The sequence below is a fragment of the Aptenodytes patagonicus genome, chromosome Z (genome assembly GCF_965638725.1).
Source record: "Aptenodytes patagonicus chromosome Z, bAptPat1.pri.cur, whole genome shotgun sequence".
Taxonomy (NCBI): Eukaryota; Metazoa; Chordata; class Aves; order Sphenisciformes; family Spheniscidae; genus Aptenodytes; species Aptenodytes patagonicus.
The window spans coordinates 41,607,245-41,634,452 of record NC_134982.1 but is presented as its reverse complement, the minus strand read 5'-3'; the positions used below and the strand labels follow the sequence as shown (position 1 = coordinate 41,634,452).

The 27,208-nt window shown below is 40.0% G+C and overlaps 1 protein-coding gene across 2 annotated transcripts in view; it reads right to left on the bottom strand.

Annotated features, from left to right (window-relative positions):
• The window catches only part of CEMIP2 (cell migration inducing hyaluronidase 2), a 54,082-nt gene that overhangs the window by 10,671 nt on the left and 16,203 nt on the right, over positions 1 to 27,208 (bottom strand). For both annotated transcript variants that reach the window (XM_076362112.1, XM_076362111.1), the window contains exons 3-17: positions 24,816 to 24,956; positions 23,712 to 24,273; positions 20,818 to 20,987; positions 19,426 to 19,614; positions 16,427 to 16,596; positions 13,663 to 13,872; positions 13,071 to 13,276; positions 12,407 to 12,476; positions 9,567 to 9,695; positions 7,838 to 7,926; positions 5,756 to 5,887; positions 5,222 to 5,257; positions 4,367 to 4,522; positions 2,002 to 2,179; positions 1,302 to 1,517 (exon numbers count right to left, since the gene is read on the bottom strand). In XM_076362112.1, coding sequence (XP_076218227.1) covers positions 1,302 to 1,517; positions 2,002 to 2,179; positions 4,367 to 4,522; positions 5,222 to 5,257; positions 5,756 to 5,887; positions 7,838 to 7,926; positions 9,567 to 9,695; positions 12,407 to 12,476; positions 13,071 to 13,276; positions 13,663 to 13,872; positions 16,427 to 16,596; positions 19,426 to 19,614; positions 20,818 to 20,987; positions 23,712 to 24,273; positions 24,816 to 24,956 — 2,654 coding nt within the window. The remainder of the gene's footprint in view (positions 1 to 1,301; positions 1,518 to 2,001; positions 2,180 to 4,366; positions 4,523 to 5,221; positions 5,258 to 5,755; positions 5,888 to 7,837; positions 7,927 to 9,566; positions 9,696 to 12,406; positions 12,477 to 13,070; positions 13,277 to 13,662; positions 13,873 to 16,426; positions 16,597 to 19,425; positions 19,615 to 20,817; positions 20,988 to 23,711; positions 24,274 to 24,815; positions 24,957 to 27,208) is intronic.

Sequence of the window (27,208 nt, the reverse complement as noted above, 5' to 3'; positions counted from 1 at the left end):
GCCGGTCACGAGCGGTGTTCCCCAGGGCTCAGTTTTGGGGCCGGTCTTGTTCAATACCTTTATCAATGATCTGGATGAGGGGATCGAGTGCTCCCTCAGTCAGTTTGCAGACGACACCAAGTTGGGCGGGAGTGTTGATCTGCTCGAGGGTAGGAAGGCTCTGCAGAGGGACCTGGACAGGCTGGATCGATGGGCCGAGGCCAATTGTATGAGGTTCAACAAGGTCAAGTGCCAGGTCCTGCACTTCGGCCACAACAACCCCATGCAGCACTACAGGCTTGGGGAAGAGTGGCTGGAAAGCTGCCTGTCGGAAAAGGACCTGGGGGTGCTGGTTGACAGCCGGCTGAACATGAGCCGGCAGTGTGCCCAGGCGGCCAAGAAGGCCAATGGCATCCTGGCCTGTATCAGAAATAGCGTGGCCAGCAGGAGTAGGGAAGTGATCGTGCCCCTGTACTCGGCCCTGGTGAGGCCGCACCTCGAATACTGTGTTCAGTTTTGGGCCCCTCACTACAAGAAGGACGTTGAGGTGCTGGAGCGTGTCCAGAGAAGGGCAACGAGGCTGGTGAAGGGTCTGGAGAACAAGTCTTATGAGGAGCGGCTGAGGGAACTGGGGTTGTTTAGCCTGGAGAAGAGGAGGCTGAGGGGAGACCTCATCACGCTCTACAACTACCTGAAAGGAGGTTGTAGTGAGGTGGGTGTCGGTCTCTTCTCCCAAGTAACTAGTGATAGGACGAGAGGAAATGGCCTCAAATTGCACCAGGGGAGGTTTAGATTGGACATGAGGAAAAATTTCTTCACTGAAAGAGTGGTTCAACATTGGAACAGGCTGCCCTGGGCAGTGGTTGAATCACCATCCCTGGAAGTATTTAAAAGATGTGTAGATGCGGCACTTAGGGACATGGTTTAGTGGACATGGTGATGTTGGGTTGACGGTTGGACTCGATGATCTTAGTATCTTTTCCAACCTTAATGATTCTATGATTCTATGAACTCCAGTGGAAGAAAACACCTCCAATACAAAAATGTTTTAGCAGATAGGGCTGCAACATAGAACTCCTGGCATGCATACACATTTGGTTTTATCTTGCAGCATCTAATACTGTACTCCCAGTTTCCGAGTTGAAGGGAACACAATATACACAACTGGCTGAAAAGTGTAATATGCATAAAAGTATTTTTAAAACGTCAAAGAATTTTTAAATACAAAGATAGGTAATTTTGTAGTTCTTATACTCCCCCTGCCCCCACAAGTTGTTTATATTGTAGATTTGTCCCAAACAGAAAGCTACAAGAGTACTAGCCTGTGCATAGGTCCCACTGCAAACGACTCCACTCCATTCTGTAATATTAATGCATTTGGGGTGTTGAATCAAGTAGTTATCCATTCTGCCCACATAGGTATCCTTGTAGTCAGTCACTGAACCATCTAGATCATGGAATATTGAGTTCTTGTCACCATCCAGATCTCCTTCTTCAAACCAGGGACCAGGTTTTCCAAAGAAGGCTTTCAAAGAAACCTGACAACAACAATTAAAATATTTATGTTTTTCCACAGGCAAAGCACAGACTAACGTGCACACCTGCAGAAACACAGGAATTCGACAAAGTTGATTAAAAACCTTATGGCAAGGACAGTGGAATCTTGCAAAACAGACATTTTGATTTTTAGTAATAGGCTCAGGTCAGTTCTTGGTTCTGAACAGTGTTAATATTTGCAACTGAAAATTCATTACTAAGGATATATCAAACCTTACAAAAATCTCCTTTCAGCTTTACCATTAGCCATGAAAGAGATCATTATTGCAACATATCCTACATCTCCCTTAGTATCACTTTTTGCTCAGGAGACAGAGCATACACCTTGGGTGACTTCCAACCAAGAGAGAAACTCTGGAGTAGGGATGTATGGAAAAGATTACCTAGGGCTCTTGGATGTTTGTTTTAAATACAGCAAGAAGAAAGCCATTTGCAAGAATAAAAGAAAACTTGTAATGAACTTACGTTCGGACCAAACTTCACAAGAGAAATGTTGTTTTTTGGTGTCATCTGCCATGGATTTTTCATCAAGAATCCAACTGCACTGGTAAATCTGTCTGGAGTTGGCACAAAATTTTTGAATGTGCACTTGGTAAGGTGAATAGGTCCATCATAAATTTGAAAGCCTCTGATTGGAAATGTCCTGTTAATGCAAGCAAATATTTATAGCATCCTGTAACAAAACCCCTGATAAGCCTGAATCTGTGTCATAAATACATTTCCTCTCAGAGGAATCAAGAAAGCAACATTAAGAGAATGACTTGCAGGTTAGATCTTAGTAAAGGAAATCTTGTTTCTGCACTTATCTAATGAGTCAAAGAATCCCCCGCTCTTTCGAATTTTCCTATTGGAAGAGCTATCACTGTCCATTTGCAAATGTGCCCCTTTCCCAATACAGGAAATACAGCAGGAAGCTAATACCACCTGCTCTTTGATGGAACATGGCAACTGGGAGAAGTGCCCATAGACTGGAGGAAAAAAGTGTCACTTGTAACTTCACAAAGGAACACCCAGGGAACTGCAGGCTGGTAAGCCTCAGCTTGATCCCTGGGAAGATGATGGAGCAGCTAATCCTGGAAACCGTTTCAAGGCACATGAAGGACAAGAAAGTCATCAGGAGTAATCAGGATGGATTCATCAAGGAGCAGTCATGCTTGACCAACTTCATAAAGTTCTGTGATGAAATGACTGGCCTGGTAGCTGAGGGGAGAGTGGTGCACATGGTCTACCTAAACACTTCAGTAAGGCTTTTGACACTGTGTCCCATAAGATCCTCATGAAGTATGGGCTGGATAAGAGGACAGTCAGGTGGACTGAAAACCAGCTGAATGGTTGGGCCCAGAGGCTGGTGGCATGAAGTCTACCTGGAGGTCAGTAACTAGTGATGAACCCCAGGGGTCAATAGTGCGTCCAATCTTGTTCAACATTTTCATTAGTGATCTGGATGGTGGGGCTGGGTTTAGTCTCAGCAAGTTTGCAGAGGGCACAAAACTGTGAGGAGTAGCTGATCCACCAGTGTCGTGCTGCCATCCAGATAGACCTTGACAGGCTGGAGAAATAGGCAGATGGAAACCTCATGAAGTTCAACATGGGGAAGTGCAAAGTCCTGAACCTAGGGAGGAACAACCCTATGCACCAGTGAAAAGGACCTATGGGTCCTGGTGGAAACCAAGTTGGCCATAAGCCAACAATGTGCTCTTGCCGCAAAGAGGCAAATGGTATCCTGGGCTGCACTGGGAGAAGTGTTGCCAACAGATCGAGGGAGGTGATCCTTCTCGTCTATTTGGCACTGGTGAAACCACACCTAGAGTGCTTGTCCCCAGTACAAGACAGACATGGAGCTACTGAAGAAAGTCCAACGAAGGGCCACAAAGATGATTAAGTGACTGAAGCATCTCCCATAGGAGGAAACACTGGGAGACCTCAGACTGTTCAGCCTGGAGCAGAGAAGGCTAAGGTGGGAATTTCATCAACGTATAAGAATCTCTGAAGGGAGGGTGCAAAGATGACGGAGCCAGGCTCTTCCCAGTGGTGCCCAGTGACAGGACCAGAGGCAAAAACAGAAGGTTCCTCCTGAACATAAAGGAGAAACTTCTTCCACTGTGAGAGTGGCTGAGCACTGGCACAGGTTACCCAGGGAGGTTGTGGAGTCTCCATCCTTGGAGATATTCTAAAGCCACCTGAACGTGGTCCTGGGCAACCAGCTCTAGGTGGCCCTGCTTGAGCAGGGAAGTTGGACAAGTTGGCCTCCAGAGGTCCCTTCCAACCTCAACCGTTCTGTGATTCTGCTCAATTAGATTGAATATCTCATATATCACCACCACATTAACTTCTTCCCTCTAAATGGCTAAGCAGCAAAAAAACAGGGCGGCCTAGACCTACCTCACCCTTCTTTCCTATTCTGTGGCAAGGGTAGGACTTGGCACTACGTTAAACAAGCATCACAGCAAGCCAGAAAGAAAAGAAAAGGATCACGGTCACAGATTGGGATTTGTCACAGACAGACTGTAGTCTCTAGTCCTAAAATGACCCTTTAACCTGAAACCTTTTGGGCCTGGAAGAGTGAAAGAAGATGTTGTTTAAGACTAAGGTTTCATTAAAGTCAGATAACTTAAATCACTATGGAAAAGCAACCTGCGGTAGCATCAGATGAAAACTGACTCAGCAAAAATGCGAGTGACACAGCTGCACACAAAGTGTTAAACAGAAAGAGTGCGTCACCTTCAATAGAGTCCTAATCTCTCACAGCTCAAGCAAGAAGGGTGTTTACGTCTGATACAGAGAACGTTTCTTGTATCATTTCTACTTCCTTCACTCATAACATACTTACCGATTTCTAGGCAGAGTGCGTGCCTTGTTGTCTATTCCTCCAGTTCCTGCATACTTATTTTGGCCGCCTGGAAACCCATAATTCTTGCTCTCACCTATGAACAGCGACTCAGATACCTCCTGGCTGGCACCTTCATCATTTGGGAAGCTCCCATCACTATCAAAGCAACGTCAGAGATAAGCTTTTAGCCAAGACTCTCCAGCAGATGAACACACTGAGGCATAGTCCTACTTCTGTAACAGTCCTCCTAAAGCAGAGGAGTCTAGACTTCATTTACAATACATAGAATAAATTTAATCATTAACAGTATTACAGGCTAACTGAAATACCAGCAGAGAGCTGAGCATTAAATTTTCTATATCCCTTTGTAGTGCAGCACTCTTTCTTTTATAGCCCACTTTTGCAATCCTAGAACCAGTTTGTCATAACCTAAATAGCAGCAATCTTGGCTTACGACTTAAGTTAATTGATTCTTTTCTTATTAGAAAGAGACTCTGCGCTCTCTAAATGCTCATCCCCTTTCTTTTCCATTACTTACTTTCAACTGTTCAGGAGGAAAATCAAAACTGCCTAAGGAATCATACAATACCAAAAATACCTGCATAAACATAACCCTTCTGGTGAAGAGGCAGCAAATTGTGGTGTAAACCAAGCATGGGTTGAATTAAAGTGCAAGCTTTAGCAGCTGTGTCAGTTTACAGCCTTTATATCATCATCCGCACCACTGGAAATAGAACCGGGCCCAAAAATGAAACTATAGCCTTATGAAAGTATACCTCTTAATTTTAATAGATGGATGTATATTTTCTAAGCTTCTAGGCAAGAAAGAACAGAAGTGAATAACAAAGTACTCACCTAGCAAATGTCAAACCTATTCCATTGTCTGCAAACCTAAAAGAAAGTTCAAAGCTTCAGTCATGTTTTCTGGATTATCCTACAAAAGCTACCATAAGAACACATTCTGCTATGCACTGAAGAAAGCCTGAATTTTTCTATTAATGGAATTTAGAACCACCACTTAATAATTCTTATAAAAATGGTGCTGTTAAAAAAAAAATCAAGTAATTGTCTATATATTTTAAGTAGAAACATGAGAGCTTCAGGGAAACCATAGATACCGCAGTATAAATTTACTGTCTCTACCAACTTTTAGACTTCCTTTTTATTACATAGTTTCTTTTTGCCATTTAAGGCGGGTTCTCGTCTAATCATATATGAACTTGTTTCATTTAAAGTAGTGGGATGGTGTGAAAGCAGTTCAAGATATTGAGAAGTTCCTCAAGTTAAGCATCAGTCTTCTCTTATAACTCTGCTGTAATGCACTTTCATAAACAAAGCCTCAGGGGAAACTTCTAAACAACATGCAGCTGTTCGCTTCCAGATACTTACCCAGAGTTTTGAATGAGGATATCCCCTCCCCTGACCCAGGCTCCATGATCATTGTTTTTGAAAGAGATTAATCTGTCAATCAGGGCAGCAACTCGGGGCTTTTCAGGGTCTGCATCTTGATGAGGTCGAAACCTGGGACAGATAAAAACCCAAACACTCAATATAAGAATACTGTTTGGCTTACACGTGTCATATATGTTGGGCTGAGAGAGCCTGAAAGATAAACGCTCATGCTCATCTGATGGGCAAAATCCACTTTGCTTCATGTTTGCAATGACTGAAGCCAAAACCAGGTGCATCTCTAGCTCTCAATTTCTTGAAAAGTGTCTTTGGGGTATAATGAAGCAGGAACATAAAACTTCTCTTTTCCAGTAACTCTCATGGGCTTTTGCTCAATCCCCCTGAGCTTCTTTAGCTGCATCTCACCTCCTTTTATCCCCTTGTTTTTTTCTTTTTGCCCTCCCCAAAACACTCCCTCCCCACTTGTATTGCAGCATTAATGTGAAAGTTTGACGGAGGGGATTAAAACTCCTTGGAAGGATACACAGGGCTCACATGCACTATACAGAAAAAGGCTATAGTTTTGTCTTAACTGCTCCTTCAAATCTTTCAAACTTTTCTGACGTTGAGGAATGCTTTCTCTTTGAGCACACCTGAGATATTTTTCTATTCCAACCCAGACACTCTGCATTGCTACCAAGATGGTCTCGTACGGTTAAGTTCTAGCTGGAATCTATTTTAGACTACAGGAAGAAACAGCCTAATTAAAGACTGGTGGAAGCTTTCACTTGATTATCCCCAAGATCCTAGAGAAAAAGTAACACATTAAAAAAAAAAATTATAAAAATGTCATTTTGAGTGGGTAAAGATACATATGCCCCTTATCCTGATCACCTTGTACTATAATTTGGATCTGCCATGCCCTGCCCAGGGGAGGAAGGGGAGAACGGGTGAATGTTTGGTTTTGACAATCTCAGGCTCCTCAATTAACGTTTAAACCCCTCCAGTTTGGTACAATGACTAGTGGCCTCATGTAGTTACAGAGTGCCTCATTACTACTTTGGCTGCTGTGAAACATGAACCCCATCTCATGCACTGAGTTTCTCGCATCCTCTGTTGAAGCCCTATCAACACACTACAGGTTCTCACAGGGCATTTTGCCCCTCATATGTTCCTCTTGACTGATGACTGAGGTAATCCACAAGGGTTATATGGGTTTTCTGTCAAAACTTTGAACTACAGAGTTCACTTCAAAATCATGACGTATCGAGTATCACCAAAACTGGGAACTTTCCTCTCTGCATCTGCAACTATCGCTTAACTATCCTCATCCTAAACACAGGTCAATCAGATATAAAGATAATCTTATTAACTGTATTTTCAGTCTTAATGCTTAGTTATCACAATAAAATGTTGATGGATACAGTTATCCAATATTGTAATTTGAACACTATACCAGGCTATTTTATTTTGAAGTTCAGGACAAGACTAACCAGGCACAGTATAACCTGGAATTCTCCTATACTCTCCATTATTTTCTCTCACTTTGTAAACTAAAGAAAATGTGGTTGATTGTACTATCACTGCAAATAGCCTTCAATAAAACCATACCACTGAGCTATGATCTCCAAGTCTAGAAGGTATGGCAGGAAGCATTCAGCAGTAGGAAAGGCAAGTGGATGTGTTACTTGGCTCTGTTAAGCCTTTTTCTAACAATTATTTAAAACTGAGTCATAAATCAGAAGAGCAGATTTTAAAGTAAGACTGTACTTTTAGCAGCAGTTCCAGAAAATACTTTAAGCATGACAGTAAAGCATGTTTAAAATGATGTCTTCTAAGAAGCTGAAAACTACCCTGAGCAAGGGCTCAGAAGAAACAACCAACTCCTTTAAGGCACACCATCATGCTCTGTTGTTCCCAAAGCAGATGAATAAACGAGGGAAAAGAATATATATGAACATACTGTTCGGTTAGTATTTATAAATAATTATATTGTTTTAAAAATGTTTTTCCTCAAGTGAATGTAAAAGCAATCTCAGAACTTTGTCTTTCAAGTGAGTGAAAAATGGCAATATCCTTTACCTTGCATTGTTGTCCAAACAAAGATATTCTCTGGGATCATCAACGCTAGCATTAGTTGTTTTCACACCCTTGTCAATGAACAAGCCAGCCTGAAAAAGCAAGGAAAGAAAATTCATACTATCGAAAACTAAAGATAGAGTAAACGTTACATTTCTAAAATTTAAACTTTACATTGCAGTCAATACATGTATTAGAAACTCTTAGATCTTTCAGTTTGGCCTTAACTGACATATTGTCTAAGGAAAAAATAGCATCTGTTTATGCTGAATTTGGGCAGAAGGAAAGAATTGCCTGGGATTAAAAAAAAGTAATGGAAAATCATTAAAGTTCATTTCAGATTTCTTTCACATCATCTAAGTATTTGAGGTTTTACACTTATTTCTAGATGCTGTTCTGGAAAATCTGGAAGCCAATCTTGTGGTGAATTCAAAATATTCTCACAAATGAAAAAAAAAATACCACTGTGAAAAATGCTTTGTATTTCACTTTAAAACTAAACTACCTTCACCACTGAAGCTGATTTTTGCCCAAGCAATCATCAATTTAAAACTCAATAATCCAGTATGAAATAATTTACTTGAGAAAATAGAAGCACAAGGAAGCATTTGTGTTATTTAACCTGAATTACATACACAAACACCTGCAGCTACTTTCACCTCTGATGCAAATTATGATTACAATTGAGTGCTCCTACGCAAGATCGTCAGACCTGCTAGTGGAGTTTGCTCTTTTAACATGGAATTTTAGCACACAAACTGCTACCCTTGTTTAAAGATAATACGAGCCATACAGCTGAAACACTTTTTTTCCTTTACAATGCACTTTTGTATTCAGTGTGTTTTAATTCCAATCTGAACAAATGCCCTACAGTCCCAAACACACTGTTAACACAACTACTATAAAACAGTGCATCATTTCTTGGTATCCCAAACACCCAACTGTCAGGTACAATCAGTTTAACTTGATAAGAAAATCCAATAGTGATCCTGAACTTTATAGGTAAACTTCAAACACAAATAAATATTTAAAGCTAGGTGGCTTTGTAAATGTTATTATATTTTTATATGTATACATACACACACACAGAGCAGCTAGATTCCAAATGAAATAATTAATTTAAGGACTTGTAACTTCACTTAGCTGAATGTCGAAGATCCTGAAGTCACATTAATAAACCAATACTGAATGCCTGTATCTAGGCTGAGAACCCTCTAAGAAAAAAAACTGTTGCCAGTGGCTGGGCGCCTGAAGGCAACCTGGAAGCTTAATCTCTAGCCAGAGACTGTGCCACCATGTGCAAGCACCTGAGTTACGGTACATTAGAGACTCAGAAAAACAAGTCACAGCTATTCCAGGAAGCTATTAGATGAATCACAACTGTAAAAAACTTTGATGCTTCCAGGGTCAGCTTTCTTCAGAGTAGAAAACAATGCCATCAGTAAGAGAGTAGCATCTGAAACGCTACTTCTGAGAAAACGTATTTCATTAGAAGTATTAGCTGATTTTAGTTGTTTGTGCCTTACAAGGATATTAAACACAGTGAATACTTGAAATGTGGGAAGCAACATGCTGATTATACGCCGTTCTACAATACCTAGATAGAATCATGCAGTTCAAACACAGCATGAATCCATTACCTAACCAGCTTAAAATGTAAACAGACAAGTCCTAATATAGAGTAGTAACAAATAAAGAACTTAAAATTTTTATTAACGAGATAATACATTACCTTAAAATTAGAATGAACCCTGTTGTTATAGAAGATTCCTAGGGGTGTAAGCTCTGACTTGGTTTCAATGGCTAAACTATGAGAATCTCCTGTAGCAACCCTGTGGAACAAATACCATATTCCAGCATCCTGCAAGTAAGGAGAGAATGACACTACTTATAAGTGAATCTGATACTACTATCAGTGCTGATGTATTTAATCACAAATTAAGTGTATGCTAAGTTGAACTTGGGTATTTTAAGTAAGGAAGTGAACAAGAACACAGCCCAAACCAACTGTGCATAACGGAATACATTTTTCAAAATAAAGTCTCCAAACAACTGCCCAAATAAGGCTATATTCTAGTGAATAACATGCACTAGAAAGTGTTTTGCTTCTCAGTGAAGCCATGTAACACCACACATTTAAGATCCTCTAATATTTCAAACCAGAAAAGTGCCAGAGTTAATGTATTCAGTTATATTTCATCACACACACTTGATTTTCCTTTGTTTACTAGTAAATCATACCATTTACAGTAAAATACTCAAAACCCCTCCTCTCCTCCTCCTTACTGTTACAGTCTGACTAAGGTTTGGCCATCTTTGCTCACATCAGAATTTAATGACACAGCCAAAAAACCCACAAGAGCTTTCAGAAGAAGGGAAAAAAAGCACATCAAGAAGTCTGGCCAGTTCAGAGCACTGTGCCAATAACATGCAGTAATAATTTCAGCATCTGTTCATTTTCTCCACTTCAACATCCCTGCTCTTAAAGAAGCTGGATTTATCTGCGAAATGAGACCCATAAAAGTTCCCCTTTCAACCACATCTGGGTTCACAAGAGGTGGCATCGTGATAGCACCTGCGTAGCAGATACCTACAAACATGAAAAATTTTGCCTGACCACATGCTCTGTGATCTTGCAAAATAAAAACATCATTGCATTAAAGGGTTAAACAGTAGCTAAAGAAACACTGCATACTGAGTGCTCCATCTCATGAAAAATAGTCATCATCCTCCTGTTCAAGAAACGTGGATAAAGCCAATTCACTCTGGCTTAAGAGATTTCACGCATTTTACACTGAGAATATACTCATTTTCCAAACCATCCTGGAAATTCTGGCTCTCAGTAACATATTCCCATCCGTAATGATGACACATTTTGACATTTCTGGTGATTAACAATTCCAAAGCAAATGTGGATGTTCCATTAATAACAATACCAAAATCTTACTTCACATATAATTAAATACAGCTCTGTGCTTGGCAGACTAAAGTCATTTTTATCCAAAATACATCCTGATGCTTTGGAAAAAAGTTTAATAAACTTAAGAGCTCTCCTTAAGCATTTGCAAGCATTCAGAAAAATGAAAAAGGTTCCCCCTCTCCCCCCCATATAAAGCTCAAACAAAAGAAACATCTATTGCTGATACACCCTTACAATAGGCTTCATTGTGTAATGAAGGAGCTGAGGAGGTGCAATGGAATTATTTTATTTGCTTGTGAATTGTTATAGTTTATACCAGCAAAAGCTCTACAGTGCAGTTTGTTATCAACACAGTTGAAGTATTCTCTTTCTGAAACATAATAAGCTGTAGTCCCTTTATACTAACGTGTTAACGTCCATGCAATGGAGGTGTATCAGAGTGGCAAAACTTTGTAAAGTACACAAATGCTTGCTCTGACCACACGCATTCTGGTAACAAAAGGAAGTGACATTTTCTGGGATACACTACAGAGGCAGAAAAAGACCTTGCAGGTTTTAAGCACCAGACCAAGGAAGCCGTTTCCTTTAACTTAGCCTGCAATGTTAAAACAAGGTAAAGGAATATTACATGAAGCAGGGAAAATGGAAAGACATCGCGTTGGGAACAGAAGAACTGGTTTGATTTGATAAGTGTGTCCCGATCCTTCCTAGTGGTAGACAGTCAACTAGAAAAGTTTGTCCAAAAATAGCCAGACCACACAAAAAGCAGAACAAAATTTTCTAAGTTTTTTTTATGCTCTAGATATTTCAACTCATTTAAATATTTTGAATCTTGTTCCATTAATAACAGTTTCATATGTATTCTGTGCCTAAGAATCCACTGACACACAGTCATGTTCTACTTCCAGCACTGGAGCCTTTCCAACAACCACCACCACCAAAAATCTTTCCTGTTTTCCATTCCCAGTGACCTCTTCAGAAAAATCCAGTCAAAACCAGGCACATCTCAGCCTTTCATGCAATGCAGAAGTAGAACAGACTCCAGGCCCCTCCTCCACAACATGTACTGAGTAGTTCACCTTTACTTCGCAAGCAGCTGTGATGAGATTTGCACTAATACAAGGTTCACAACAAGTAAAAACGTATCACCAGTCACTGATAGGGAACAAATGACTAACTACTGACAATAAAAGTGTTTTAGCTGTTTCTTACACAATGAACATATTTTGTAGTCATTTTTCATTCCAATGACTACAGCTATGAAGACAAATCTTGGAGAGCAGTCACACAGTAAACTCATGACAACCTACAGAAAATACAGAAGCCTTACGCTTCTATGCAGAAATGCACTAGTTCTTTGGAAATAAAAGGATTTATTTCCAAATACACACATTGACACTATTGTCAGGTCTATTAATTACAAAGAGGAAGAGATCTCCTCTGTTCCAGCCAGAACAAAGATTTTTGGCATCTCTTAAATGCACACCTAGACAAACCCTGCACTTGTAATGCCAATATGCTGCCAAACATAAAAAGAATATATTCATATATAAAAAAGAAAAATTATGTATTTTTGGCAGTGTAAATGTTACAGGTTTTACAAATACCAGTGACATGAGTAGTTTGTGTTGAATTACATCCATACGCCTCACCTGTGAACCTGCTGCTGCATTATTTATAAGATGATTGTTGGGATGAGAAATCCAGAATGTTGAAACTGCCCTGAAATATTATTCAGAAAGAAGTTATTACGGAAAAGTTCTAGCTCCTACAGAAATATCTCCCCTTCATAACAAGCACATCAGAAAAAACTAAACTGATGTCTGAAGTCACTACTTCACATATGAAATAAAAATCACAACGCCCCCCACATTTAGAAGTCAAAAATGCTTCTTTTTTTAGTTCAATGCACAGTATTTTACTTAATGTTGTTCAGATACTCTGTGCAATGATAAGCTATTTTAATAAGCTTCTACAAGAGATTACTAGTATGCAGAAAAACTAGCAGTGACAACTTAAGAATGTGCATGCCTTTACACAGAAGTACACACATGGCCTTAAAAGTCTATTGAACAAGTATCACAAGAAACAACAATCTTCCTACAAAACAACTTATTTTTCTCTTTAATAAAAGACTAAACACTAATTCTTTTTTTTTTCCCCCCTAAATACCACTAGTTTGTGAACTACATTTAAGGTATCTGCATTCCTTAAGTTATACATAAAAATGTTCCCATCTGCGTATTGGCAAGAGGTCATCAGGAGTTTAACCACTGCAACTGGTTTGGTTTTACTTTTTCACCATAAAATACTCACATGCAGTCTGTGGCTGGCACTGGCACATAATTTCCATACACTTTATCCCTAATACCAATACACATGCTGCTGTTTCTATCTGTAGGAAGAAGAGTGCCTGGTTTCGTGACTAGCCCAAGGTTGTGGAACAAAGTATTCCTCTGCTCAATGCCATCTTCTGTGAAGAAACAGTGACCTAGTGTGTCATAGCCAATGGTGTCCTTTATCTGCAGAAATACAAGTTCATTATGTCAGTAGCAATAGCATTTACTGAGATTTATTTGACAAGTACCATTTAGTTTTATTATCTTGGCACAGCTGCAGAGTGAAGCTCCAGTATCAGCAGTTCAGTGATTCAAGCATACAGTTATTTATCCCTCACAAACACACTACTATGTCTGGAGAGCTTAGCTGCCTGGAAGAATCTGAAAAAACAGAATGGTGAGATCTGTTAAAAATAAGTTACTGTTTGCACTTGTTATTTATTCATTGCAATAAAAAAAAAAAACATTGCTGAGCATTAAACTTGAAGAAGGGAGAGGACTATTTTTGCTCTAACTGCTCTTTATAACATTCATTTCAACACAGCATGTTTTACTCTCCTTGCACCTACCAGCAAGCCATTAGTTGCATGAACAGTCACACATCTGGAAAAACAGTGATGAATGGAAAGACCTTCCAGGTAAGTCTTAAAACTATAACCTCCTTTTTCATCCACATCCCCACAAAGATGAAAGTGAACGGGGTAACTTCCAATCTGCTGCTGGCCCATTTGCTTCAATTCCACATAGGAGAGATGAACAGATGTAAAATTCTTCAAAATCTAAAAATATAATGAGAAGTCCAGAATGAATAACCAACTATTTGCTTTTTAACCAATGGAAATTTAAGTTAATACATCATCTATACCAGATGTACAGAAGTTAGATGGCCGGTTACCACAGGCCAACACAATAAAAGTTAGAACAATCATTACCGTCTTGCTCTATATCCTGCCTTACAAAACAGTATCCTTCATAAATAAGTGTAAAAGCTAAATCTCCATGTGGCTAAAACAGAGCAATTTTCACCACACATGTTGCCACGCTTTACTGTTTGGTCTTTACCAGCTGGCATGTCAAATATTCTTTACATATAAACACGTGCTGTCCAAACAAAGAGAAGTCATCCACATCAGGGCCTGTCTATACTGAAGCTGTACCAGCATAGCCCACCTGGGACTGGCTCAGTTGAATAAAAATCACAGCATAATAGAGATTCAAAGGAACCTGTTGAGATACCTGGTGCAATCGCCAGCTCAGCACAGGGTCAACTTAAAAGACAGCTGCTCAGCACATTGCCCAAGGAATACCTCCAGCCACAGAGATGCTCTTATGATGTCAGTTGGTTCTTCCCTTTCATTTTCCTGGTATCTAAGCAGAATTTGCCTTGCTGAAGCTTGGTCCCATTGCCTCTTGTCCTATCACCGTGCACCTCCAAGAATTGCTCTGGCCTCTCTGAACCGCCCCCAGTGCCTGAAGACAGCAACAAGATTCCTCCTCTCCACTTCCCCACACGAAACAAGCCTTGTTCTCCGAGCTCCTCCTCACTCATCATCACGTACTCCCACACACCACCTTCACTGGACACACCCCAGTGCATGTACTACATCTTTGCAATGGGAACCCAAAACTGGACACAGGACTCCAGAGGAACTTCTTTACTAAGAAAGATATGAAATTGCCTTCAGAGTCATACAGCTTCATGGTAACACTACCTACTACAAAGTAAAAACATATCGGGGCTGTACCAGTAACACAGGAAAGCAAAAGTACTTTCTTCCACCTAACCTGCTACGAAAACAGAAACCAAGTGCAACAGATAAACTGCAAGGAGCTAAGCTGAGTAAAAACCTTTTCTGTTATTTCATTAACTTACCTGTACTAGGTATTTATCAAAAATAGCCATTTTCATATGTACTTTGTCCTCTGGGGAAATTAGTAACATAGACTTCCCCCCCCCCCGCCTCCTCTAATTGCAGTCCTAAGGTTTGTATGCCTAAAATACAGAGGGATGGTCAAAAACAGGCATCCCTGAGATCTCCGACTCTTAAAATTTAAGAGCACTAATGCACTCATAAAACTACAAACCAACGCCTCTCCTCACTGCCACTAAGCCTCCTTTATGCTGCTGTCACAGTGACCAGTAGAAAATCCAGGATGATCAAAACCCCGGAGGCCATTAACATTTGGTAGTGCCTAGGCTCCCTCTGCTTGAGCACACAAGATTAACATAAGCCTAAAATGCTTTTAGTGCTGAAGTCTAGGTTTGGCAGCAGACACTCAGCTACTCTGAACAGTCTCCTGGGAACAGTTTAACAACTTTGATGACTCAAAATGTTTGTTTTCTGTTCTATCTTCCAGACGTCTGAGGGGTCTGCTGTCTTTGCGCTATTGTGGCAATCAAGGTCACGGTTTGCAAGATTCACAGCTTGTCATTTTCTTCTTTCATTACATTATCTTAAAGACAAAAGAGTGCCTTGAGCCCACCTACTTCTCTTCCACAAAACAAAAGCTGCCACACAGTAGGGAAAGGGCGTATTTTCTTTCCCACCATTATTTCCACCACTATGAAATTAAAATCTTCACCCAAATGTATTAGAAAGAGATTTAAACTGTGACCAGCACATAATGAGCACAAATACATTTGCATTTAAAATACAAGGCCTCAAACTTCTCCAGCATCAGTGAAGGGCTGATACACTGCTACTCAATCCTTTCACCTAAAAACATAAGTGAATGAGTTTAAACACTAGTTTCTATAATACTACTTTCCCTCAGCTTTCTTTATGTTTATGGTAATACAAGAAATTAGAAGCAGTTTCTTTACATAACCTTAGTACTTTCAATTTTTCAAAAAATTAAATAAAAAACCACCACAGTCCAACTCAGTTTCTTTCCCCTCCATGCCTCTAGTGCCCAATTTCAGATGAGGCAGATCTCTAGGACTCAATGCTCATCACTTGGGGAGGGAGAAAGGCAGTGAAAGGAGGGAGACAGAGAAAAGGGAGATCAAACTTTATTCTGTAGTAATATTACAGGATGCACATGCACAGACGTCACTTGTAAGGTTTAATTCCTGCCATACAACGTTGCAATATATGCTGGATACTTCTACATTATTTCATGCATTGATATCCCTTCCTCCAATTCTGCAGACTAAGTCTTGATGAGCTAAATCTAATTTTGGGAAAGCTGAGAACGAAGTCATTTCTACGCAAAGCAACTGTATGAATTGATGTTCTTGAAGTCTTCAAATCCCTCCAAGCTTAGCATTAACCTTTTTGTCCTCAGTATGCCTCTACATGACAGAAAGCTACTTTAAAATGTTTTTCAGACCTTGATATGTCCACCAAATGTATCGTAATTGAAGAACTGACACTCCTTTTCACGATAGCAGGTATCTTCTGTCTCTCCCTTGATTAAGATGTTCCTTGTAAGAACTCCAACTTCTGCCCTCATGTCCACTCCATCAATAACTTCTCCTACATGAGGAAACTGAGGATTTTCTGTCCAAAAACAGTGTGTGGGGGGAAAGAGTTGTCATTGATTAAAACCAAAACCAACTTATTTTATATAAGCAAGCTAATTGTAGCAACAAAACCCATGCATTCTGAAACCTTAACATGCTGTTCTCCCTTAGCTTAGACTGTGGTTGACTCAATGATGGTTAAGCATCTTGCAGAATGACAAATCAAGCATGCTACCCCACGTCTCCTTCCAAAACAAAGTGCTGTCTATGTATTTTTCATTTTAGTAAGACAACTAATCCTAAACAAATCCCAACATTTTATTTGCAAGTGCATCTTAATTTCAGTCCAATAGTTTGTGAACAGAGTGGATAAAACACAAAGAAGAGTTTAAATGAATCCAATATATCTAGAAAACTTTTAATGAAACATAGATGCAGGTTAGCTTTAAAAGGAAAAAAAAAAAAATGCTGGCTGCTTAATCTGTTCCGAAGAAAAATTAAGAACGGAAAGTAAGGCCAAAACACCTTTAGAAAATACTGTAGTCATCCCCCTCTGAAAGAAAAAAAGATTTGCTTTCCTAACTAAATTTGCTCTTTCCTTGACAGCTATTCTGAGGACGCATAAACTAAAATTAGGGAAAACAAGATACTCTGGTTTTACACTGTTCTTCCAAAGGAACAATCAATTTCTTATTTGTCTATACAAACTGAGAAAATTACAAGGTCCTGTAAACCTTAAAGAAATGTATTTGTGTTTACTTTTTAAAAACTTTTTTTTTTCCTTTTTTTCCCCTCTGTTTATTGATTCCCTGGATACAGACTGTCACTATTCCTTCAAAGCTGACAAAAGCATACAAGCCTAAATTGGTCATTACCACAATATGAAGCAGAACCAAGAGTGGTATTAATTCTGTACCTGCTGTTGAGGATTTAAAAAGACAATAGATGTCTGTAAATGGGACTGTACTCCTCTCCTTGAAGGCTTACCTATTGTTTTTCCCTATATTTGACTAGCATACATAAATCAAGCTAAGAAAGATCAACTAGGCCTCCTACAAATCAGTACTTTTTAGTTTTCCTATTACAAAGGGGCCAAAATAGCTAAAAACTTAGCAAAAAATACAAGAAATAATGTCAAAAGATTGTAAGTTCTTCAGCATGTCAAGTTTGGCATTCCACAGAAAATTCATTCTGTGTGGAACAAATATATAGGGTGGTTTGGGGATTTTTTAAACAGTATCTGTAACTATGACAAAGGAAACTTGATACTGAGGGTGAAAAAAACCAAGATGGGCCAATTCATCTCCTTTAACATCTTTTAAAGATCTATATATAGTTCAGATAGAATTTATTTAAAAAAAAAGCCAAGATTCTGTATTTTATGCCATATTGTAAATCTTGAAAAAAAAAAGTTTTTTTTAAAATCCTTTAAAAGCAACTGCTTTTTCACAGTACATGATTGCCGAGCTGAAACAGAGTTCACACATACACTATTCAGTGGTGACAAAAACCTTAAACTTCATACTGCAACCTTCAACTTAAGCTTGCTCTTTAAAATACTGTGCTCAATCACACACACAACATGAGACACTTAAGAACAAAGCCCAGGAAGCGTCATGCTCAACTGCACTAAGTCAGCTCTGCGGCTTCACGCACCCTGCTATTCTCTGATGTATAATAAGGTGAACTTAGATACGCTTTTTCCAGATCTGGGACTTCACAATGCAGTAAAACATATCTGACCCATGCTAACGAATGCTGTGGGATGCAAACTGCACTGCAAAGTGGACATACAAACTGGCAGTCCCTTAAGACATGGGAGAACAGGGAAGTTTGAGGGTGTTCACAGAAAACTCTCCTCTTCCAAGAACAGAGAAAGAGGAGTGGTTTGAAGAAGAGGAAGTCGCACCATACAAAGGTGAATGGGACAAAACCAGATCCTGAAGAGCACTGATCGGCTGCTGCAAACTAACACTGCAAAAGAACACTGGTTAGTTTGTGCTACAAACTGACGCTGCAGCCCACCAGAAGGGAGCGAGAGGAGAAGCTCAAGACCTGAGGCTGGTGGACCACCAGGGAGGAGGACGCTGGCATGGAGGGGGCGCGGAGTGGCAGAAGGAAAACACCGACACCGGCAGAGCGGGGGAGCCAGTCCCACGGGAGGCTCTTGTGAAGTCACGCAGAATGACTCAGATAATAAAAAAGGAAATGGTCAACAACATGCATAATCATTTTGCGTGCATCACACCCAAAGGAAAAACAGATTGCAAATACTCAGGGATATCCTGTGTGCACAGAGGCTTGGAAGTGCCACTTATTTCATAACCATTTTGCTGGTGGGGGGTGGAGGGGGAACTGCGGGGGGGAAGGGAGGGAGGAGAGACAGGTTCAAAGATTGCCATTTTCTTTTTTCTTTTTTTTTTTCTTCTTTCTCCTTTTTTAATAACAACAGAAAAAATTATAAATTATAACACTTCAAAAGATAGGAAGGGCACTAAAGGCAAAGGAAATGGTAATGACCACAACAGGCATTCAAGAACATATGAAGAGAACTAGTGAAAAGACAGAAAGGACCCAAGAAAGGAAAACAAGCATAATCCTCTTGGAAGAAAACTAAAACATTCAATGAGCCTGGGAAGAAAGGAGAAAGAAAAGTTAGTATGGTAAGCTGTGAGGCAGACCTGACATTATACAAAGCAATTTTATAGCAAGGAGAAGTACAGGTTCCTGTATACAGCAATACAGACAGCAACCGAGACAGGTGAACAGGCTGTTCTTTACTGCTCCCGCTGAAAGGGACTGTCCAGGGTGTACTACCGTGAATATGTATTTCACACAAATCTTCAAGTGGTGACTACTCTCATACCTTTGACTTTGACTTGATGCATCATACACTCTGGGCAGGGAAGGAGGGTGAATTCCTCCGTCTGATACATTGAATAGTCTGTGCTTGCGACCACAATCCGGTCTCCAGGCTCCCAACTACTAACATCATCCAGAAGATTCAGTATCACTCCACCTACAGCTTCTACCTGGAAGCCTGAAATTGGGACACCTAATTTAAAAAAAAAAGTAAACACAATATACGATTATATTCACCTTTATGTGAAACCTTCTCCGAGAAGATACTAATAAGAAATGTATGAGATTTCACAAGCTCTGAAGCCCTCTAAAGTACAATTCTGCTCTGAAACGTGCCAGTGTGAGATACCATTACAGCCTGCTTATTTGGTGGATCTCAAATAAAACAAATGGAAAAGATGAAACTAACAGTGACAGGACAAAAAAAAAAAATCTATGATTTTTTTTTTTTTTAAATCCCTAATACCATATGGCAACAATTTGTAGGTCCAGCTACCTCTGCTTGTTTCAAGTGACATTTTTCTACCTTTTAAAACTCTACAGATGTAATCAAGGACCTGGCAAAACAAAGTAGGGGGACTTTCCTTTTTATTCACAACTAATAAAACAGTTTGGCAGGCTAAGTTACACACACATGCGATTTCACTGCCTTGTGATGAATTTGCATAAGTTCAGCAGCTCTTACTCTTGACCCTAACTCTACAGTACCAGCAAGTAAAAGATATTAAAAAAAAAAAATCCACCAAAATACATAAGTCTATACATTTTCATAGGGCTGTAATGAACAGCAAAGGAGTAGTACCAAATAGCTCAATTACTTAACAAATAAATATCCCACTACCTCAAAAAAATACTTCTGAGGCAAATATAATATTGCTTAGTAATTCTACAAACAGAAAAAGATGACTGCCAATAAAAAGCAAAACTCTGATCAAAGGTATCTTAAATACAAAAATGAATAAAGGATAAAAGCAAACGAATGATAGGCCTTCCAGGCTCTTTATACCACAGATTCAACTTGGTATGAGAAAAAGCTCAGAAGCTTTGATTTAAAATAGACATGAATGGATGTTACTAGAAGAAAAGGAAAAAAAAAAAAATAAAGTCTGTTACAGCCTTTTATAAGACCCCTTATCTCTATCTAAATATATTAAGAAAGACGACTCAATGTTATGCTGTTCACATACCGTATACAAATAGATTGGGAAAACAGGCTGTACTGAAGAACTGTGTCCTCATACTTCATCCATAGCAAAAAAAAACCCAAACCCAAAAAACCCCAACTTACAGCAGCACTCAGAAATTTAAATTGCAACCAACAGTTCCAGCAAAAAAAGCGTATACAATATTTTTTACTCCTTCCCTAACTGCAGGATTTCACAAAATGCTTTCCTACCGTCATTCCATTCGCTATAAGCTCTCACAACAAACTTCTGCCCATCCACTGTGAAAAACTCTTTCTGAGCAAGAGCTTTCCCACCAGTGCTGTGATTTTCATAGTTTCTCACTGATTCATTGCAGGAAGAATTTCCACCACCTATGACACCAACAAAAGCCCAAGCTTGTCTGTGAAAAACAAAAGTAAGTGTTTAAATATAACGGTCCTTAACAAATTCTTCAAACAGTTAAAGGACAAGACAAGGAGCACAGAAGTCATAAATAATCCTTTTGCCAGCTCTTCCAAATTAATTTTAAAATGCAACTTCAAATGCAGAAGAAAAATGGGCAGACCTCATTGAAAAGAAACATAGTTTAAAATAATTGGATGTCCTGTATACAAATCGGCAAATACAAGAGCTCTTAATGGAGAAGACTTTCAGGTACATTTTTAATACAACATCCAGCAAGATGCAATTTGCGTTTGGAAAAAGCGTAAGAGATGAATGACAGAAGCAATACAAGATCCTACTCTCAAACAACTTTACTGGGGGACAGGAGGTCTAGCAGCCAGTGCCGATGTTCCCGCTGCAGCCCGCTGCCATCTCGGCCGCCGCGGCAAGCAGCATCCCAGAGCAGTGGCCAGGAGTCCCAGGAGACCGCACATGCATCAGGCTGGGAGGGATGGACACAGCCAGCAGCAGCCGCTGGCGATCACTGTACTGGACAGGCAATACCTTTTGAATCTTTCAAGATGCTTAGATCCAGAAAAGGAACCACATACTGTTGCACAACCCTTGCACGAGGGATCACCGATCTTTCTTAAGGCTGAGACCAAGGATTTTTGCTTTTCCCCCCTTCGCTGGCCTTTCCCTCAGCTGGACACCTACTTGGCTGAGCACTGGCATGGAGCAGGGAACTGTCCTGGATGTACCTCCCCTTCCTACCGCTCTGCTCAACGCATCCAAGTGTTTTGGAAATGAAAAACAAACCGCACGCCACAGAAAGCTGCCACCAAGTTCAAAAAACAAGGCTATTTTGCTGTCCTTTACTGCTGTGTAATGCCATAATTATGTGTGCAGAGGAAGCAGTCGAGATCATCTATTAAAAAGCTGAACATTTTTGCATCATTAAAGTTGAATCATTCACCCCAAATGAAAACAGTGTCAACTAGCTGGACTGTACTCTGTTGCTAATGACTGATTCAAAACCAGGTATTATACCCACCTTCAATCCAGCTGCCTTTATTTCAGTCCCCTCATGACATTCTTATTGATTGGCATTTAAAAGGCCAAATGAAGCTTAGTGTTAACCTGTTCATAAGAATAACAGTACATACTGGGCCAGCTTTCAGTAGTATTAGCAAACAAGCTGAACGTTTCACATACCAACACTTAAAATAAATATCAAGTTATTTTAATGCATGCTGTTTTGCAGGAAGAGGCAGAAGGGCAGGGGGATGTAACAGAGTATTCACCTTCAATGCCGAGATCTCCTTCGCTAGCTTTACAGGTTTAACAAAACAACCCTGCTTTTCCTCAGTGAGCACTCAGGGAAAGCTTCTCACCCGTCTTCCACAGCAGAACAAGACAATTTTATGTGCTTACAGAGCCCCTACCGACTAATGAAAATAGACAAGAATCAGTTCAGCAGAGAAGGAAAGAAAGGCTGCTTCTTCTCAGCTGCAGGCTGAAGAAGTTCCTCATTTCAGACAAACCAGGTCTGTCAAACCTCAGGTCACGGGCAGACGAACACCAGAAACCCACACCTCCAGGCCAGGTCGGGGCTGGCTGCACAGCGACCTGAACAACCGCCACACAGGCTTCACGGCTTTCAGGAAGCGGTACTTATTACAGGACATCCAGGTCTCAGCACCTCTGACCAAACTGCTTCAGAGGCAGTGCTGCAAGCACTTTCCATCCCATGACCACATGCTTACACAGCCACTGACACAGATGTGCTCCTGACGGGAACCGAGGTCAGAACACGCCATCCTGACTGACGCCCCAGCCTGCCTCTGCCAAAGCAGAGGGAGGAAGCTAACTGGAATCCAGATGTTGGGGGATAGTGAGGGGTAAGAATAGAACGGAAAAACTGTCTGATTTCCTGGAAAATAGAAACAGGTTATACAACACCATCTTAATGAAAGCTGAAGAACGGACTGACAGTTAGGAGACTTGGTGCCCCTTTCACTTGTATTGCTAACCCCGTGCAGCACAAAGCCAAGTTCAGAACATGCACTGCAAAAAGTCATTAGCAACAACTAAATGAACGGCACAGCAGTTTAGGTTTCCTGCTTTAGTAATTCCTATTATACCTCTTCTACTGTCCCACCATCCAAACCCTCACCAACTGAAAAGAATGGTCAAAAGATACAGAAACACCTTACAAGTGTACTTCAATAACAAAATGCTTTTACAGATCAGTTGCCTTGCAGAATCAGTGGAGGGGTAATGTACTTTCATTTCAACAGTGCACAGGTATGAATAAGATGCTCTTTGATATACAGGATTAGCATCCCTTCCCTGTATTCAGTTTCTAGCTTGGCGTTCCTTGCCCCTCCCAACATAAAGTCATATGCATTAAAAGCTTCACCTAGCAACTGTTTCTGTCGGTGTGTTTGAACAAGAAAAAAGTTCCTCCCTGCACCCAGTTTTAATTCCTGTAAAGAACAGTGAGAGACAGCAATTACAAGTAAGTAATAAAGTCTATCACACAGATACTTGTAACTATCAGTCTCTGCACTATCAAAATACTGCACAGTGAATACTACTACTGCAGTATTACGTACAACACTGAGAATCCTCTGACGACTTTAAGAACAGACACCGTCGAAGTCTATCAAATCCCCCAAAGGCGGCAGGATCTGTATCTAATCTTTACTCAGCACAAGAGGGAAAATAAATTATTTACCTGTAACTCAATCCTCTGACAAACTTACTTCCCAGAAGATTTTGAATAGTCACTCTGGTTTCCTCCAGTAGATTTTTAGCAGCTGAATCTCCTACAGCAATAGCAACAATGCGACCAGGACTTCCATTTTTTAGTAAGTTCTGGAGCTTCAAGCTTTCTTCTGAGAATTCATGAGTATCAAACTTCAGCACTTCCAAAATCTCTGCTGTGTCCTGATCGATCACTCTCACATTTAGTCCTCGGGAAAAATTCTTTTTAAATGTATAATGACCATAGGCCAGCCCTGAGAAATACATAGTCTTTGACAGAAGAGTCCATGATAACTTCTGGTGCCCGTGCAACTCCAGCGTTCCTTCAGGGCCCACGCCAATAAATTTTTTGCCAAATTCTGGCACATCAGCACTTTCGTTTGACTTCCCATACAAAATAATAGTTGCTTTGGATTTATAGCGGCATTTCTCTGCTCCAACATGAAGCATTCCACCATCCTTTATCAGGATAAATCGAGTTCTCAAGGTAATATTTTTAGAACCTTCTTTATCATCACCAAAAACAAGTAACCCTAAAGGAAAAAAAAAAATATTTCTGTAGGTCAAAGCAAAATTCAGATAGTCTCAAAGAACCAAGTTCTGCAATAAGAACAACAGAAAAATTACAGATTTATTTTCCACACCCATGAATCAAGCTGTTATGCTCTTATGTATGTTTAAGAATATTTGAGAAAGTAACTCCTACCAATTGTGATTTATCTTTCTAAGAACTTGGTCGGTTTATCCCTAATTTTTTCTGCCATTTTGGTAGAATTACTAACATACCACAGTCACCATCAGAAGACAATCAGATCTTGTACAAGGAAGGTACTACTACACAAGTCTTGTTTCACTGTATCCTACAGAAAACCACATCAATTCTCCACTGAAAAGACTCTACAGTGTTCATTTATCTTTTCAATGATATTTCTGGCCTGGTAGTAGACTGAAAAGTAAAAGCAGGGGAACTGGTCAATAAGCTACAACATAAAATTCCAACACATTTTTCATGTAATCACAGAAGTAAAAACTATGGAGTAAACTGAAGCGTGATATTCATCTTGCCATTTCATACCTCCATCCTGTATAACTATAGAGTGTACTGTAGCATCTGAGTTCAGACGAAACAAATCCCCTTTTTTGATAAGAACTCTCTTTTCAGGATCTTTTCCAGGGCTCCAGTTTTTAAGACGAGGATTCTGATCGGGACAATTCTCTGCAATACAATGTGAAATTCAGCTGTTAAAAAACAAGCGTCATCACATCAATCAAGGCGGCAGTAGGATGAACACGAGCAAGGCAGAGTCAGTCACCCACAAAGGATTCCCACCTCCTCCTGTGGTTACAATACTGCAGCCGCTGATGCTACTGTTTGCATTCGAGCAGCCAAAATGATACCTGAAAGGTGGCTAAACTCTTAAGGGTGGGAAGGCATTCTTATACTGAATTAAACTACTGATGACCATAGACTGAACTGCCAACAAATACTGTTGAGAATAGATACTTTCAAACCCCATCTGATATTTTTGATATTTTCTACATCACCTGCAGTAGATGAGATGAGAGTGGGAAGCACGCAGATCCACAGCAGTCACACTGAGCACTGATGTCCTAGGCCAGCTACCTAGGCCAACTAACGTGGTTGTAAAGCATCTAAATATCTCACCTCCCTCACGGTCTCTCCCTGTGTGAGAAACACTGACCCCTTCTTGCTTTTAAGCATCCAAATCACTTCTTTCAGTGTAGGTTTGCAGGTAAGGGATAAAGAGGGACAAGGCATCCTTAGTATAATACCTTACTGGTTAGAGCAGTTTCCTGGGAGACAAGATATTTAGGTCTAAATTCACAGTTTGTACTCCTTAGAAAGTCAGCTTAAATATCAGGCTACAAACCACTCGAGAGCAGACACATGCAATCCTTACTGAAACCCTGCTGAAGGTCTGGCACTACACAGGCAATAACACCATACTACAAGGCCAGAAAAAGAGAAGCAGCAGCAAGAAGTGACAGGGTTGTGTGATTTCAGATGAAGTTACAGCAGTGTAGTATTTACAACACACACATCTTTAGCGCATTACATAGCTGAGTAACGCAGCAGCATAGACACACTTCAAAAACAGAAAGGGAAGTATATTCCTTGGATTTTCTTACCAAAAGAAAAGCCAGACTGAAAAATATTTTTCTTAAGCAAAAGACAACCATAAAGATGCCAAAATAAACAGGTTAGCAGCCCAACTGAGAGTAACAGTCAAAATAGCCTTTTCACACCTTATCTTCTGGAGAAAAACACCCACACATCTGCAATGCAACTTTGGGGGCAAAAAGCTATAGGCAATAGCCCATTCTTGCAAAATCTAAAGAAAGCGAAACGTATCCACAAGTTTAACACAAGCCAGCCTTAGTTTTGCTGACAGAAATGTTTTTCCTTTGGTGTTACTCTCCATATTTCAAACCCTTTCCAACTCAGGAAACCCACATAAACCAAGATTTGACTACCAGTGGGAAAAAATTAGCAAAACTGCATAAGGGCAAAAGGCATTAAAGTAGTAATATAAAAATAAAAACAAAAGAAAATCTTTTGGGGTGATCCTAAGAAGACAGCATTTAGAAAATGAAATTCAATACATGAGAGAAAAGCCAAAAAGCAAGAAGCATTGCGATCAGCAAGACTGTTGAGCACTCACCGCATAAATGCAAGTCTATTGCCTGACTCATACAGAGTCACTAAACTCCTTCCCCCAGACACCACACACACAAGCACTGTGAAGAAACATGTATTTCCTGGCTGTTAGCAAAGGGCAATGTGAGGAAACCATGAGTCAGCAACCTGATGATTTCTGCTTAGCGTGATTCACAGAAGAGAAGACCTAGTAACTGTAAATTTTTCTGTTGAGTCAGAAAGAAGAGGTATAGCACAGTAACTCAAAAAAAAAATTTAAATCTATTGTATGTTACAATCCAGCAAGGAAGCCATCAGCATCAGAAATAGGCACTCCTGTAATGCAAGCATGCTTCTGAAGCATGGTAGATCAACTTTTTGGCAAGCAGATCAGATGCGCTCAGCAAAAGTATTTTGAAATTCTCCCTTAGCAATTGCAGTGGGGTGCAAGGAAACATCAAATATTTAGTACTTCACCACGTTACCTCCAAAATTACTGATTAGATTTTACAGACCACAGTCATTGCCTCCACAGTTAAGGTTAAATGAAAACAGAAGCACAGACCAGAAAATGTTAGGTAGTTATGGCCTTGCCAAATTTAACCACTCATGTTGAAAATTTTTCAAGTCAAGCCTCTGCTTCAGAGCATTTTTGTAAAAATGGGTCAGCTCTTCTTAAGGTTTAGTTGCTTCTACTAGGGTTGGGAGGGGAGGAAGTGATATTTTTGCAAATGGTGGAGGGGGAAAAAAAAAACCCTACCAAAAAAAACACCCTACCAAAAAAAAGAATTCTAGAACATTCCATGTGC